A 17,891-nucleotide genomic window follows, 5' to 3' on the forward strand; every position below is an offset into this window, starting at 1 on the left:
CACTCGTTTGTTACATCATAGAAATACGCATTTTAAGACAAAATTTAACTACACAAAATATTCCTCCCATTAAAGGTTAACATAAGCAGTGACAAAACATAGTTCTCTTAAGGGTTTGCCGGCCTGTGTGGCCAAGCGGTTCTAGGCGCTTCGGTCTGGAACCGCGCGATCGCTACGGTCGCAAGTTCGAATCCTGCCTCGGGCATGAATGTGTGCGATGTCCTTACGTTAGTTAGGTTTAAGTAGTTCTAGGGGACTGATGGCCTCAGATGTTAAGTCCCATAGTGCTCAGAGCCATTTGAACCAATCTTAAGGGTTTCTGCTGGCAACAAACTTTAAGGAGGCAATGTAAAGTTTATATCAACTCAGCTCAAACACGCAGCTAGTGATTGAATCACGGCACAGACACTTCAACTATTTCGGCAACAATAAATAGCGTGAATTTGTACTCACAGTAACCAACTAATCAACAGCCTTGCCATTCAATAAGGCATTTGGAACGAATTAGCAACACCCAACAACTAGGGGAGTTAATACCTACAGTCTTTAAATGTCTTGCTCCCCATTAAATAAACAAACTTACAGTAATTAAATGAATAACAAATCAAACATACTACGCTCCACTCAAACTCTTCAGTGGAAGCCAAGCCAAAATGAAGATTCCATTAACTGACTAGCACTGAAGTCACACTAAAGCTCATCTCTGTGTTCTCAGACACACATGGGGCAAACTTATACAAGATAAGATTTTGAAGGGGGCTCATCAGTAAAACCGGTAGTGGAGCTAACTCGTGCCACTGAAAATTAAGGTACTAGACCGGGGCACAAGGTGGTATACAATGAGTTTGCCTTAGTGCTATACTGCGCTTCAAAATATTAATTCAAATGGCCAATTCAAAATTAAGTACACATAAACCAGCATTAATTAACGAAGAGTGACACCAGGTCGCTCGAAGGGATGACAACACTTAATTGAAAAGACGAATGCCGGAGGCGGCAGTAACATCAAACACCTTCTCCGAGTTTTAACTAGGAGTCACTCCCCGCTATACAAGTAAACATTTAACCAAGCACAAGGAAGGAACTCCAAAGAGAAAATTCAAATAAAACCCCCAAAAGATTATAAAGTACAGGGAACCCCAACTATTTAAATTTAAAAGAATTAGCTCTCCCCAAAGGCAGTGTAAACTCGAAGGCCACACTTAAGAGGCCACCAAAATTGGTTACAGAAGGTCTTATACATTTGCTCCTTTTCTTTAAAGAAACACAAGGCTGCTTAACTTCTGCTGGCTTCTGCTGGACGTCCGGTGTGGCTCGTGTAGGATAAACCAGGCAGCAACCCGCTAGGTGGTCGCAAGGCACGGCGAGCAAAATCAGGAGAGCAGACAGGCAGCCATCCAACACATATCCTCCACGCTGAACCGGCAGACCGCGTACAACCAACTCCACATATACGTGGTTGCTTCCCACCTCGTTCCTCGCGGCGTCTCAGCAGGTAGTCCGAGCAAACGTCAACTGCCCTTCGCCCCGCGAATGCGGAAAACAGCAGGACAAGCAAAGATAAGAAACATCAAAGGATCGATAATGGTCATGCAAGACACTGGGGCGCCAGTAACGAGCACTACGGCTCAGATTTCAGTTGGAGGAAAGCTCTCTGCTGTTAGAAAGTCGACTACAGCACGCTGCTTTCACACACCGACATGGTTGCGTTACACACCGCTATATTAACCGCTATAATTCGGAGCCCTCTAGCGGCAGATTGTTGCAACTTAGATCAGCGAAGCAGGAAAGTCGACAGAGTAATATGCATGACATTTAATACCTCAGCCGATATTGAGAACAGAACAAAAATTCTGAGGCAGCATTTTTCAGCACATCCACGCAGGAATACATCGAAATCCTGAGAGTGCGAGACGCATAGTACGCTGCTTGATAGAAGGGGAGGTAGAAGTTGTTGAGGAAGGACTGGCTGATTAAGCGTCGCCGTCTGAGTCCCCTGGGGCCAAACCACAACTTGCTCGCACTGTAGGCAACAGCGGCGTATTTTCCAGTGTTGCTATATTCTTTGGTGTTACACGTCTCACCACACAACGGACAAACTGTCGAGAGCCGTCACCTATTTCTAATCATTACATTCTACTTAATTTTGAGCTCTTCCCTCCCTTTGATTTCGTCTCTGTCTAACGCTTTATCGTCGGATGTAAGTAAGAGAGAATACCCTCCAGAATTCAGTACTGAGATAAACATTACAAAGTTGTGGATCATCTACATCTACATGGATACTCTCCAAATCACATTTAATTGTCTGGCAGAGGGTTCATCGAACCACCTTCACAATTCTCTATTATTCCAATCTCTTATAGCGCGCGGAAAGAACGAACACCGACATCTTTCCGTAAGAGCTCTGATTTCCCTTATTTTATCACGGCGATCGTTTCTCCCCACGTAGGTCGCAGTCAACGTAATATTTTCGCATTCGGAGGAGAAAGTTGGTGATAGGAATTTCGCGAGAAGATTGCTCCGCAACGAAAAACGCCTTTGTTTTAATGATGTCCAGCCCAAATCCTGTATCATTTCTGTGACACCCTCTCCCCTACTTCGCTATAATACAAAACGTACTGCTCTTCTTTGAATTTTTTCGGTGTATTTCGTCAATCCTCTCTGGTAAGGATCCTACACCACGCAGCAGTATCGTAAAAGAGGACAGACAAGCGTAGTGTAGGCCGTCATTTTCTGTGTCCTGCCAATAAGACGCAGTCTTTGGTTAACCTTCCCCAATGCATTTTCCATGTGTTCCTTCCAATTTAAATTGTTCGTAATTGTAATTCTTAGGTATTTAGTTGCATTTGCGGTCTTTACATTTGGCCGATTTATCGTGTAACCGAAGTTTAACGGATTCCTTTTAGGACTCATATGGATGACCTGACACTTTTCGTTATTTAGGGTCAATTGCCAGTTTTCCCACCATAACAATATATTTTCTAAATCGACCACGAGATTTATTATGATGTTTATTCCACAGGCCATAATGAAGTAGCTCCTAAGGGCATGGAACAAATCAACCAAACTGGAACAAATTTTTGTTTACATAAGTATTCAATCTTTCTTCTTTTCCCAAGTGGTTATTCTGTCTAGTACGGGGGATTTGCCAAATTTTATATTATCAATAGCTGTAAACGATGCGCTTCGCTTGGTCTGAAAACATTCCCGATCGCTCGAAATCATTGTGGAACATCGTGAAAACAAACATTCAAGGAAATCATAAAATGTTAGTGCTTCACTACCACTCTCAGAAGACAAATGTGATCAAGAAATTGAAATAACAAAACAAACAGCTATTGAAAATGGTTATAACAGCTCCATAGTAGACACCCTAAAACACTCAATAATGGCAAAGTAATCACAACACAAAAAACAAAAAGAAAATAACATCTTCCATACAATCCCCTTTCTGGGTAACATTTCATACCAGACTGCCAATGTCTTCAAACGGAAAGGCATAAGCATATCCGTTACAACAGACAATAAGATTGGACAGAAGTTACCCCACCACATCCGCACACGAAACCCACTTCATCACACAGGTGTGTACAAAATTGAATGTTTGGACTGTGACTGCTTCTACATAGGTCAGACAGGCAGATCATTTGAGATTAGGTTCAAGGAACACATGGCAGCACTAAAAAACAAAAAATACCACACATCAGCAATAGCTACCCACCTGCATGAAACAAAACACCATGTTAACAACACAAGCATAAGCATCCCACAGATCCAATCAAAAGGGCAGAAAACTAGACATCCTTGAAACACTTCAAATATACAAACACCAAATGAAACAACCAGAATCCATCTTAAATGACAAAAATGGCAATATTTACAATAGTATCATCTCTGTTTTCAGCAACTGCCTACACTCTTAAAAATACACACACACACACATGTGCACACATCCTAATATTTGCCATAAATATTGACAGCCGCCAAGAGTACAAGAGATTGACCTTATTCACAGATAATTCATCACACCAACAGCTTGTACCCCTTGTTAGCTTAAAACTGTATATACATCAACTAGTGGCACAAATGTATATCTATCTGCATATTTTATAGCATTAACCAATGTAGGCAGCTAATATATGCAACATGTAATCTTAAGACTCCTTGCCATGTAAATTTTTGCTCTCATATAATCACTCTTTCCTCTCTCTCTGTCTCTGTCTCTCTTCAAAGAGTGTCATCTATGTATGATTTTATTGCTGTAGCCAATATGATCATTGTAATTCAAGTCTGTAACATTTCACCTAATTGTTATTAACAAGTATGAAGTTTAAGCCATTTTGACATTCCACCTGATTGTATAAACGAGTAGAAATGTTTAGCTGCTTTAACTTGTCAAAATTGGATTTATATACCACCTGAAGTACACACACAAATATTCGACACCCCAAAAACAAACACCTTCAAATGCTTTAAACGATTATTCTGTAATAATGTTGTTACGATGCAACAAACTTTGCGATTATGTCTTCTCTTCTGCTATACGAACCTTGCACCCAGCTGATTGCAGACGCCATATTTGTTTACATATGTGGCAGTATACATGTGATGTGTTACGACAGCAAAAGGAACCTGTGACCACTGGAGTTACTCTAGTTTACTTATTTAAGGTTTACCATTAGATATCACTTTAATTTTTGGTCAAAAGTAATCCTAAATCATATTCTGAAATACTGTCTTGTTTCTCCACTAGGCAGTGCCACAAGTTCCTCCAAAAATCGTAACACAACATACACAGAAATGCAATACTAACTAATGTAAATCTACCCGATGATGGAGGTTTAAACCTTCGAAACGCGTCGGGGAAATAAATAAAACGGTGACTGGTAAGAGTAAACTTGTTGTTTCATTTAATGTCAGTAACAGTCACGGTAAAGCCTAACCTAAAAATGTTTGCATTTAAAGTTAGTACTTCACGCTCAAAAGCTCTCTCAAACGCTGAAAAACACTAAAGTACTTTTTAATCGACTTAATTATCCACCAGGAACAGAATTAGAAATAAAGTACTCTCTCACTTATTATTTTTTTATAGAACACTGAGAACATTCCAGAACATTCGAAAACGTCCTAATCCATTCGGTAACATTGCAAAACATTCACAAATAATATTCGAGAACTTTAAAGAAGACTGGATTCCGTTTGTTCGTCGTCAATGAAATACATCTGCAAAAACTTATAAGATTCGTTTGGCAATGCTATGATCCCACTCTATGTCAGACTTCTCCTTTCAATCGTAAACACGATGACGTTCTTCACTGCTCTTAGAAGTAGCACCAAATCTCATCCGAAAGCAAGCAGTGTACTCTCCGATATTTGGAGTTTATCCAGTCATGTTATAATTCTGGTACCGAGCGAGGTGGCGCAGTGGTTAGACACTGGACTTGCATTCGGGAGGACGACGGTTCAATCCCGCGTCCGGTCATCCTGATTTAGGTTTTCATGATTTCTCTAAATCGCTCCAGGCAAATGCCGGGATGGTTCCTTTCAAAGGGCACGGCCGACTTCCTTCCCCGTCTTTCCCTAATCCGATGAGACCGATGACCTCGCTGTCTGGTCTCCTTCCCCAAAACAACCAACTATAATTCTGGTAGAGACACCTGCAGTGAAGCTAATCGAATTTTTCCACTCGTGCAATAAATTCCTGGTGTTTCACTAATAAATTCCTTGGCGTCACAGAATTGACACACTTGATCCACTATGCCATGACAATTTGTTTTTGTTTTTTGTACTTTTGAGTGGGATCATAACGGATGATTCATAAGCCACATACTTCTCATACACTAATGTTATGTTCTTGCAAAAAAAAAAAAAAAAAAAAGGCATGGTTCAAATGGCTCTAAGCACTATGGGACTTAACATCTGAGGTCATCTTTCCCCTAGAATTAGAACTACTTAAACCTAAGGACATCACACACATCCATGCTCGAAACACGATTCGAACCTGCGACCGTAGCAGCAGCGCGGTTCCGGACTGAAGCGTCTAGAACCGATCGGCCACAGCGGCCGGCCCTACAGTTCCAAACAGAACCCTCTTCATGGGGACAATCATACCGTATAACCCTCATAGGGCTGCGAAATTCGCTTGCGAAGTTTTCGCGGCACACTTACGTCACACTTACTTTTATTATGTACTCGTATAGCGATTTAGCTCTGTGGCCAGGTGGCCTTCCATACGCCACTGTCGCCAAGGTAACCAAAGGGATGGAAGTCGCGTCACCATCTTTATGTAAACCGTGTAACTTTCTCTGTGTGTGGTCGTATTTTAACTGTTTGTGTGTCGCATTCACCGAGGCGGAATTTGGAGACCAGCTCAGAATTTGACTGAACGAGAGTTGGGAACAGCATAAAAATTACACTCAAGTTGGCCTATGTACCAACCCGGTTGTTAATCCACCGCTAGAATTCAATAATTACCATGAACATCTAAGTTATAAGTACTTGCTGTGAGCAACCATTGTCAACTAAAAAGACTATACACGGTTGTTCTTATTGCAGAAGTTTATTCGCCCATATTGCATAAAAATACACAATGATACTAGTTTCAACGAATTTAAATAGCCATCTTCAGATCATTTGCTAGAAAAAAAAAATTTATAGGACCAATCCATTTTGTCGACTGTTCTCGTTAAATGGACACAACTTACAGAAGCAACATTCCAACATTCTATAGTACCGTATCTCGTTACACAATAAGAGAATAGCTGTGCGAACAGTGCAAAAAAAAAAAAAAAACATATAGACGACATTTCATTTCGTCATACACAGCTGCTCTCTTATTGTATGACGAGGGACTATACTATGGAATGTAGTCCTGTAAGATGTGTCCCATTAAAGTGAATAATCGACAAAATTCTTATGTAGAGATTCTGAGATCGCCGTCAATACATCTGACAATGTCAAGTAATCATCATAGCTTAAAAAAATTTACCCTGCTAACTTATGCCAGTCATATTAATGCGTTTAAGATCAGCAAAAGTTGAATACTAGCTGAAACTCAAGTTATGATGCACTGGTCATTTCTGCCAATAAACTTTACGATGAAGTAGGAAATGATCAACATTAAATCTATAAGGCTTTTCTGTCATTTTACTTTATTAGTAACTAAATACTTTATGATTACTGGCAAGTAACTGAAATTGAATGTTTGTGAGTAATTGCCACGTTTTGATAAACATAAATACCGGGTGGTTATAATTAAACTTTCACTATTTAACACGTTGTAGCACGAAACTAATTACCGTACGAGTACCAAACTTGGTAGCATTAATGTCCAGTGTATGGGATGCATGATTTCCATACGTCAAAGCACCACTGTCCACTTCCAACTATGGCCACCAGGTGCCGTGATCAGTCATCGTTATTTATCGTCTCACACACCTGACCACTCGCAGTGCACTTGTTGACGTGTCAACATGACCTAGGACAAAAGGAGCAGGGCATTATTGGTGCAGCTGTTTTGTCAAAGAAAAAAGAACAGTAATGCTGCAGCTGCACTTCGAGTATATCGCCGGCTGAAAGGATTACGGAAGGGTTCTCTTTCTCCACCTGCTGTGCGGAGCATGGCGAAGAAGTTCGAATCAGCTGGAGAACTGGCGTCGCTCCGGGAAGAGGCCGGCGACAGGTTGCACCACACGTGGCTCATGAAGTCGACCGTCAGGCGGTGCGCGTGCCGTGTCACGACAGTTGAATATCCAGTGGACCACTGTGCGGAAGGCGCTTCGAACCATTCTCAAATGGTATCCGTACAAGATCTATATCGTAGGGCAGCTTGCACCACATGATGCACAATGACGTGTTGATTTCGCTCTCCATTTCCTCGCAAGAATTGAAGTTGATGAAGGCTGGCCCTGAACAATGCTATGGACAGACGAAGCTCACATTTCTCTAGCGGGTGAGGTGAACACACAGAATTGCCGAAAGTGGGGATCTTGACCTTCAGTCTCTGTACGTGAAGTTACTCTGTATGGGTTACGTGTCACTGTATGGTGTGGCTTCACAGCTACGTTGATCATTGGCCCATTCGTTTTTGAACACGTTGGCACTCAAGGACCAAAGACGTTCAATGCAATTGGCCAGCGTTACTGCTATATGATTCGCCAGCATATGATACCCGCCCTACAGGAGAGAGACGCATTGAACTCAACAGTTTTCACTCAAGGTGGGGCCCCACCGCACATTGCTCGTGAACTTCACCTGCTTCTTCGAAACACATTTCAAAACAATCGAATTATCTGCTGATCGTTTCGAAATGCTTGGCCAGCACGGTTACTTTGTCTCATTCCCTGTGATTTCTTGTTGTGAGACTACCTGAAGGACAGGGTTCACCTAAGGAATATTCACGTACGTGCTGACCTGAAGCGCAAAGTATCAAGAGAGATAGCCAGGTTACCTGCCAAAATGCTTCGTTCTACTGTGGAAACTGCAAACCTCTGCTTTCAGACTCTTCTACACCGTGATGGGCGCCTCATTGAGCCCCTTTTGTAGCAGTAATAGTCTCGGTATGTAATGCTATGATGTACCGTAGCAACACCTTAAAAGTGTTTCAGCTGAATTGATTCTGCATTATTACTCTTTCCTGTGTCGTTGACATTACTACTACCAAGTTTAGAACTCTTAGGGTAATTAGTTTCCGTATTACAATGTGTTGAATAGGGAAAGATTAATTACACTACTGGCCATTAAAATTGCTACACCATTCGACAAATATATTATACTAGAACTGACATGTGATTACATTCTCACGCAATTTGGGTGCATAGATCCTCAGAATCAGTACCCAAAACAACCACCTCTGGCCGTAACAACGGCCTTGATACGCCTGGGCATTGAGTCAGAGCTTGGATGGCGTGTACAGGTACAGCTGCCCACGCACCTTCAACACGATACCACAGTTCATGAAGGGTAGTGACTGGCGTATTGTGACGAGCCAGTTTGTCAGGCACCATTGACCAGACGTTTTCAATTGGTGAGAGATCTGGAGAATGTGCTGGCCAGAGCAGCAGTCGAACATTTTCTGTATCCAGAAAGGCCCGTACATGACCTGCAACATGCGGTCGTGCATTATCCTGCTGAAATGTATGGTTTCGCAGGGATAGAATAAAGGGTAGAGCCACGGGTCGTAACACATCTGAAATGTAACGTCCACTGTTCAAAGTGCAGTCAGTGCGAACAAGAGGTGACCGAGACGTGTAACCAATGGCACGCCACACCATCACGCCGGGTGATACGCCAGTATGGCGATGACTAATACACGCTTCCAATGTGTGTTCAGCGCGATGTCGCTAAACACGGATGCGACCATCATGATGCTGTCAACAGAAACTGGATTCATCCGAAAAAATGACATTTTGCCATTTGTGCACCTAGGTTCGTCGTTGAGTTCACCATCGCAGGCGCTCCTGTCTGTGATGGAGCGTCAAGGGTAACCGCAGCCACGGTCTCCGAGTTGATAGTCCATGCTGCTGCCTACGTCGTTGAACTGTCCGTGCAGATGGTTGTTCTCTTGCAAACGTCCCCATCTGTTGACTCAGGGATCGAGACGTGGCATCACGATCCGTTATAGCCATGCGTATAAGATGCCTGTCATCTCGACTGCTAGTGACAGGAGGCCGTTGGGATCCAGCACGGCATTCCGTGTAACCCCCCTGAACCCACCGATTCCATATTCTGCCAACAGTCATTGGATCTCGACCAATGCGAGCAGCAATGTCGCGATACGATAAACCGCAATCTCGATAGGCTACAATCCGACCTCTATCAATATCGGAAACGTGATGGTACTCATTTCTCCTCCTTACACGAGGCATCGCAACAACGTTTCACCAGGCAACGCCGGTCAACTGCTGTTTGTGTCTGAGAAATGGGTTGGAAACTTTCCTCATGTCAGCACGTTGTAGGTGTCGCCACCGGCCACTACTCAGTAGCACGTCATCTTCGTGGTGTAGCAATTTTAATGGCCAGTAGTGTATAACCACCCGGTACTTGTAAATCTACATGTAACTCGTGTCATTCCTAATGCTGACTTTGTGATCTGGACTGTGAACTGAAGGAAAAGAGGTATATTATTTACACGAGATTTCGTGAAAGAGTAAATGTACTATGGAAAAGTACTTAATTCACGCAGTTCGCTCAAGAGGCTTCTGCTACATGTTCCTGAATTCACACAAGAAGTAATTTGTACTACACGGAAAATGTCAGTCGGGCTTGAGGAGTTACTTCACGGAGAACTCCCAAAGTCGGCTAGTAAACATAGCAGGTTGCTCAGTCGCAGCTTCGTGTCTCACACTCCGCGAACGTTTCCACAGGCACAGCCGACTTCTTCGGGCTCAACCACTACACGGCGGACCTCGCCACATCTGGTAGCGCCGGAGTGCAGCCCTCCAAGACTTACGACACAGGAGTCGTCACTTCCTCTTTCGAAGGCTACCCATCCGGCGGCTGGGTAACGGTAAGCATTCCACTGTACGTTGTGGTGTGACAGTTCAGGGATAAAGCAACACCTAAGGGTGCCAGTGTTTACTACCCAACCGATTTAGCTGTACAAGTGAAGTGACTGTTAAGAGAGTGTTGACATGTAAGGGCCTTGAAGGCCTGTTCGAAAGGTGGTTTGCTGCTTCTCTCTTTTTTCTTCATGCTCCTTGATCTGCTTAGCTGTATACTGTGGAATGGCGATTTAGGAAGGACAACTCCACTGAATATTATTGTAACCACACCTTAAACCATATGTATATTGTACAACAATAATTTATGAATTGAAGTTATACACCTATAGACGGCAGTTGACTGGAATACTCTCTTTCAAATTTTGAAGGTGGCAGGGGTAAAATACAGGGAGCGAAAGGCTATTTACAATTTGTACAGAAACCAGATGGCAGTTATAAGAGTCGAGGGACATGAAAGGGAAGCAGTGGTTGGGAAGGGAGCGAGACAAGGCTGTAGCCTCTCCCCGATGTTATTCAATTTGTATATGGAGCAATCAGTAAAGGAAACGAAAGAAAAATTCGGAGTAGGTATTAAAATCCATGGAGAAGAAATAAAAACTTTAAGGTTCGCCGATGACATTGTAATTCTGTCAGAGACAGCAAAGGACTTGGAAGAGCAGTTCAACGGAATATACAGTGTTTTGAAAGGAGGATATAAGATGAACATCAACAAAAGCAAAACGAGGATAATGGCATATAGGCGAGTTAACTCGGGTGACGCTGAGGGAATTAGGTTAGGGAATGAGACACTTAAAGTAGTAAAGGAGTTTTGCTATTTGGGGAGTAAAATAACTGATGATGGTCGAAGTAGAGAAGATATAAAATGTAGACTGGCAATGGCAAGGAAAGCGTTTCTGGAGAAGAGAAATTTGTTAACATCGAGTATAGATTTAAGTGCCAGGAAGTCGTTTCTGAGAGTATTAGTATGGAGTATAGCCATGTATGGAAGTGAAACATGGACGATAAATAGTTCGCACAAGAAGAGAATAGAAGCTTTCGAAATGTGGTGCTACAGAAGAATGCTGAAGATTAGATGGGTAGATCACATAACTAATGAGGACGTATTGAATAGAATTGGGGAGAAGAGGAGTTTGTGGCACAACGTGACTAGAAGAAGGGATCGATTGGTAGGACAAGTTCTGAGGAAACAAGGGATCACCAATTTAGTATTGGAGGGCGCGTGGAGGATAAAAATCGTAGAGGGAGACCAAGAGATGAATTTACTAAACAGATTCCGAAGAATGCAGGCTGCAGTACATACTGGGAGAGGACGCAGCTTGTCAGGATAGAGTAGCAACAGATGGCAGTGAATAGTCCTTATCTATACATTTGCACTTTGTGAAGTGAAATATCATGGAATATCATTAGACCTAATGACTGAAACTTCCTGAAAGATTAAAAGTGTGCAGCTAACAGGACTCGAAACTGGAACTTTTGACATTCTCGGGCAAGTACTGAACCAACTGTGCTACCAGAGCAGGACTCACAACCGCTCCTCACAGCTCTACTTCCGCCAGTATCGCATCCTCTACCGTGTAAACTTCATTCTGGAAACAATCCTCCGGAATGTGGCTAACCCATGTCTCCGTAACACCCTTTCTTTCAGAAATGCTAGTCCCGAAAGTTTCGTGGGAGAACTATTGGGAATTTTGGAAGGTAGGAGATGAGGTACTGGCGGAAGTAAGGCTGTGAGGGCGGGTTGTGTTTCATACTCGGGTAGCTCAGTCGGTACAGCACTTCCTCGCGAAAGGCAAAAGTCCGAAGTTCGAATCCCGTCTGGCAAAGAGTTTTGATGTCCCAGTAAATCCATTCTGGGAACGCGTAAAGGCTGCAGTGGTTGTTCTTTAGTATGTTCAGTTGTATATTGGAGTTTGAGGACTATATTAACGCAAATTATAACTGAAGGATACAGTAGCAACACCTGAAGCTGCAAAGCTGCTCATTGCGCAGTGTCGGTTTATGGGGTATAGTAACACCTAAAGGTTTTAACTACTATGTCATGAGAGAACCAGTTTTAATTTGTACAATGACAGTTTCAAAAGTATAGCACCAACACTCTGCAGTGGCTACCCCTTAAACCATCCAGCTGTACATCGTGGAGTGACAAATTAGGGAATACGGTCACAAATATTGGTTTTTGTGACTACTGCGCAAGCTGTACAGTGTGGAATAGCAGTTTAAGGAGTACTAGTATTGTATGAGGTCGAAATTCGACTAACTGCGTCAATATACTTTATCTGTGATAGCAGATGTAATGTCTCTTGAAGTGGCTGAAATTTTAGCCGCAGGACTGATCCGTGGCAAATGCTGCACTGTAGCTACGTTTCTTCTTGAAATAATTCGCTGATTTCTCTTTAATTGTTCGATCATTTGATGAGAGTCTTTGATACACTGTGTTGAAAAATAAATTTTTCGTTATGTTGGCAAATTAACTTTTGCCTTATGACAACACTTCAGATGCGAAATGACTTGCATTACAAAATCTACACTGTACATTCATCAAACAGCACTTACAGTTCACAGAATTATTTGAAATTATGTTCAGTGCACATTTAAATGTATCTTTCAGAACGGCAATATAATTATCGTTACCAACATCTGCATTTCGCATTTATTTCTCTACGTAAGAATTGTGTCTATGTAGCTCTTCGCGTTTTAGTCCAACCCATTAATATTCTTATTCGAGGCACAGCCTAAAACAAATATAGTTTCCTTATAATAAGGGACGTTGTGGCTACTCAAAATGAAGATATTGAATGTTAGGAACACAATGAATGTGGTGACGGCGACAAACGAACACAGAGTTAGTTCTGTTTACTCTTACATGAAAGCAAGTGAAAAAACGATTCTTATAAACAACGTTTGTCGTCGCCGATGGCTTCGTTACTACGTTTTGTTTTCCACTGTTGACAAGATCTACGAAGTAGCAGTTGTAGCACTACACCTGTCCGCTATACGTGTGTGTTGCTGCAAATGAACGATTTGCAACTTTTAAACGTGAACGTCGATAGAACGCAAATCCACGAAAGAGCGTTGTTACTTTCGAGCGTCGTTTCTGCCATAGTTCCTCATCGTTACGCGTGGTAGAAATGGGTAGCAATGTCAAAGACAAAGGAAAACGTTTCATATGTGTATGTATCTACTATTTATGCGCATGATTTTTTTTTTCTTTTGTGAATACCTACGGCAAAGTTCCTTTCGAAATATGTAAGTTTCATTTGAGCTCCTTACATCATTAATTTAAAAATCGGTACTTCAATTTTAGATGTTCAAGTATTAAATAAAACAGACGCAGTATTAAATAAAACAGATACATTATCATTACGAATGTCCACACTGCTATTTCTTTCTCTAAGCAGAACTTGTATCTGTATAGCTTCTCGTCTTTCACTATGACCCGTTAGCATTCTCCTTCTAGGCATACCCTGTGAGGGTACTGGTGTGTAGTATCTGTAAGTGGCTGTTCTTTGGAGGACGACTGTGCCCAGTGGCGCAGAGAGTCGCAAGCAGAGGCAGTTGTTGAGAGGCTGTGGAATGTGCAAAGGCGGTTGCGTAGCGAAGGATTTATCTCTATGTGTAATATAGTAGTGGCACGCAGTTTGAATAATAGTGTGTTTATGTTTGTACAGGGTGATAAAGGAAATAAATTAAATTTTGCCAGTTCTCCATCAGTTAGTACCACACCATTGCATTTAACAATGAACGAAGTCTCGATATACACGGTCAACTACAACAAGAGGATTGTAACGTAATAATCATTAATTAGCCCATATAATCTCCTAGGAGAAGGGAGCTTACAACCCGAATAATAAGGGAAGTAGGAAGTCGTAGTTATTCAAAATTAAGAAATTAAATTAGGAACTTAATAATCAGGAATAATTAGGAACTTGCTTCAAACATTCTGGTAATGGCAGCAGATGACCACACAGTTACTCTTACAGAAAAGTAAGTGAAATAACAACGTTAATACACAACGTTGCACACAGACTTCCTTACTACCAAATGTTGGTTTTCACTGCTGACAACATCTTCGACCTGGCAGTTGTCGCATTGTAGCTGCCCGGTATGCATGTTTTACTGTAAATGAACCGTGTAAACATAAAAGCCCCTAGAATGCGATTTCACGAAATGTTGTGAGTTTCGTGTGTCATTTTTATCATAGCACCTGATCGGCGCGCAGCCAGAGGTTGGTTGTTCTGCAGTTTTCGATGTTCTGGTATTGGAGTTTTAATGCGTGGTAGAGAAAGTGACATCAGTGGTATGAACGTGAAAGCTTCTACTTCCTTTTACTGCTCTTAACGGCTATATGCACACTTTATTTTTCTTTGTGCACGTCCTTGGCAAAGTTCCTTTCGAATTATAAAAGGATCGTTGGCCTCCCTGCACAATTAATATTAAAAATCGGCACTTCAATTTTCGTGTTCAAGTATCAATATTACGGTAAGTACACTTAAATTCTGCGCTGGTTGCTGCTTAAGTTACCGATCTGCAAATTTTGGAGTGACTGTTTACCGAACGTAGTTATATCTGAATACTGCTGTGGCTCCTCAAAAAACCGTCTTTTGCTGCTTGTCATTGGTTGCAGGAAGTGCCGTGGGGTCTGCGAAAACTCCTCAACTGGCTGCACGAGTCTTACCCCGGGTACCCGTTTTTCATCACTGAAAACGGGTGGTTGGACCCGCCAGGAGTCCTTAACGACACGGGCCGCATCCACTACTACAACGTGAGTGTCAGCGGTGACGCTGCAATTTTTATTTCTTTCAGCCAAATAGACGATAAGAAAAGAAGTCAGTATTAACCACGGAAAACATCAAGGCTCTTATTTACGGGGTGCTGCAATCAAACCAGTATCTATTCTTAGTGCACGGAAGCTTTGGAAGTTCTGGGGGGCGAGTAACCAAGGTCACCAATGCGTTCCCCAACACAAAGCATTTCAGTATCCATGGAGCAGTGCACTAAGCAACAACGGTCGTTTGCAGTGAAAGCGTCCTACCAAAGCGGCAGCTATGTAGCCGCTCAGGGTCGTTTCTGGGCGCATTTTCAAATTAATCGTAACTCAATAATAACTCGGGCTGAAAACTTTGAAAATGTCGGTGAAACAACAAGGAAAAGAGATGGCAAAGCGAAGACAGTGCCTACTCCCGAGAATATAGAACGTGTAAGAATCGCTGTGGGAAGAATCCCCCGGAGATCAGCGCATAGACAGAGTGTTGCGCATGGAATTTCTAACAGGACTGTCAGAAGGCTTTTGAGGTTAGACTTACATCACTGCCCATGTCAACAAAAGCCAAGTGGTTAACGCTTTGAATAATAACGACTTCGTGGTCAGACAGCATTTCTGTGAAAGTCTTTTGTAAATGATTGAAGAAAACAAGGAGCTTGTTCACAGCCTCTGGATGAGTGACGAGGCAAATTTGCACCTCAATGGATATGTTAACAAACACAACTTTAGATACTGGAGTGATGAGAAACCTCATCGTCTCAATGAAAAACCCCTACACAGAACCAAGGTAACAGTTTGGTGTGTTTTGTCCTCATTGGGAATAGTAGGCCCTTATTTTTTTATTTATTTATTTATTTTTTAGAACGAAAGAGGGCAATCTGTTACGTGAATGGTGAACGCTATTCAGCAATGTTAAGGACATTCTTCATACCTGAGCTTCGTCAATATGCAGCTATGCCGCAGATGGAGCAAAAAGTCACACAGCCCGTGTGAGCCTTAATGTTCTCAATAAAGTTTTTCCTAACCGAGTGATCAAGAATTGAGCAATTGCTCGCCCCCCTCCCCCCTTCAACCGACCTTACAGCTTGTGATATTTTACTTATGGGGTTACCTTAAGAGCAAAGTATACGAAGAAAGGCCCGCCGGTGTGGCCGTGCGGTTCTAGGAGCTTCAGACTGGAACCACGTGACCGCTACGGTCGCAGGTTCAAATCCTGCCTCGGGCATGGATGTGTTTGATGTCCTTAGGTTAGTTAGGTTTAAGTAGTTCTAAGTTCTAGGGGACTGATGACCTCAGATGTTAAGTCCCATAGTGCTCAGAGCCATTTGAACCATTTGTACGTAGAAAGACCTCATAAACATATTGTTAGTGCTGGAAATCGAAAGAATTCCTCAGTGTATGCTCCATCATGTGATGGACAGCTTCGTAAATCGCCTGCGAGAATGCCGTGATCGAGGAGGACGCCATCTTGCTGATATTGTTTTCAAACAATGAAAAAATATGTTGATGTTTCTTGAATGCTTTTTAGCGTAGAATAAGATTGTATGAATAAAATCTACATCTACATCCGTACTCCGAAAGCCACCTGACGGTGTGTGGCGGAGGGTACCCTGAGTACCTCTATCGGTTCTCCCTTCTATTCCAGTCTCGTATTGTACGTGGAAAGAAGGATTGTAGGTATGCTTCTGTGTGGGCTCAAATCTTTCTGATTTTATCCTCATGGTCTCTTCGCGAGATATACGTAGGAGGGAGTAATATACTGCTTGACTATTCGGTGAAGGCATGTTCTCGGAACTTTAACAAAAGCCCGTACCGAGCTACTGAGCGCCTCTCCTGCAGAGTCTTCCACTGGAGTTTATCATCTCCGTAACGCTTTCGCGATTACTAAATGATCCTGTAAAGAAGCGCGCTGCTCTCCGTTGGATCTTCCCTATCTCCTCTATCAACCCTATCTGGTGCGGATCCCACACTGCTGAGCAGTATTCAAGAAGTGGGCGAACAAGCGTACTGTAACCTACTTCCTTTGTTGTCGGATTGCATTTCTTTAAGATTCTTCCAATGAATCTCAGTCTGGCATCTGCTTTACCGACGATCAACTTTATATGATCATTCCATTTTAAATCACTCCTAATGCGTACTCCCAGATAATTTATGGAATTAACTGCTTCCAGTTGCTGACTTGCTATTTTGTAGCTAAATGATAAGGGACCTATCTTTCTATGTATTCGCATCACATTACACTTGTCTACATTGAGATTCAATTGCCATTCTGTGCACCATGCGTCAATTCGCTGCAGATCCTCCTGCATTTCAGTACAATTTTCCATTGTTGCAACCTCTCGATACACCACAGTATCATCTGCAAAAAGCCTCAGTGAACTTCCGATGTCATCCACCAGGTCATTTATGTATATTGTGAATAGCAACGGTCCTATGACACTCCCCTGCGGCACACCTGAAATCACTCTTACTTCGGATATCTGCATCCGTGTTTCTTTCACACTATTTAAAAAATGCAGGTTTGACTGCCGCACCCTGTGTTTATTCGAATAACACTTTTGGAGAGTATGAATAAATTTTGATTTTGTTACTTTGTGTTTAGTTTTCGTTGCTTCCAGACTTACTTC

The 17,891-nt window shown here is 42.3% G+C and overlaps 1 protein-coding gene across 2 annotated transcripts in view; it reads left to right on the top strand.

Moving 5' to 3' along the window:
* Positions 1 to 17,891, top strand: part of LOC126281734 (myrosinase 1-like) — a 144,729-nt gene that overhangs the window by 97,721 nt on the left and 29,117 nt on the right. For both annotated transcript variants that reach the window (XM_049980915.1, XM_049980917.1), the window contains exons 8-9: positions 10,365 to 10,507; positions 15,127 to 15,264. In XM_049980915.1, the coding sequence (XP_049836872.1) occupies positions 10,365 to 10,507; positions 15,127 to 15,264 (281 nt within the window). The remainder of the gene's footprint in view (positions 1 to 10,364; positions 10,508 to 15,126; positions 15,265 to 17,891) is intronic.

The sequence above is a fragment of the Schistocerca gregaria genome, chromosome 7, assembly GCF_023897955.1.
Source record: "Schistocerca gregaria isolate iqSchGreg1 chromosome 7, iqSchGreg1.2, whole genome shotgun sequence".
Lineage (NCBI taxonomy): Eukaryota > Metazoa > Arthropoda > Insecta > Orthoptera > Acrididae > Schistocerca > Schistocerca gregaria.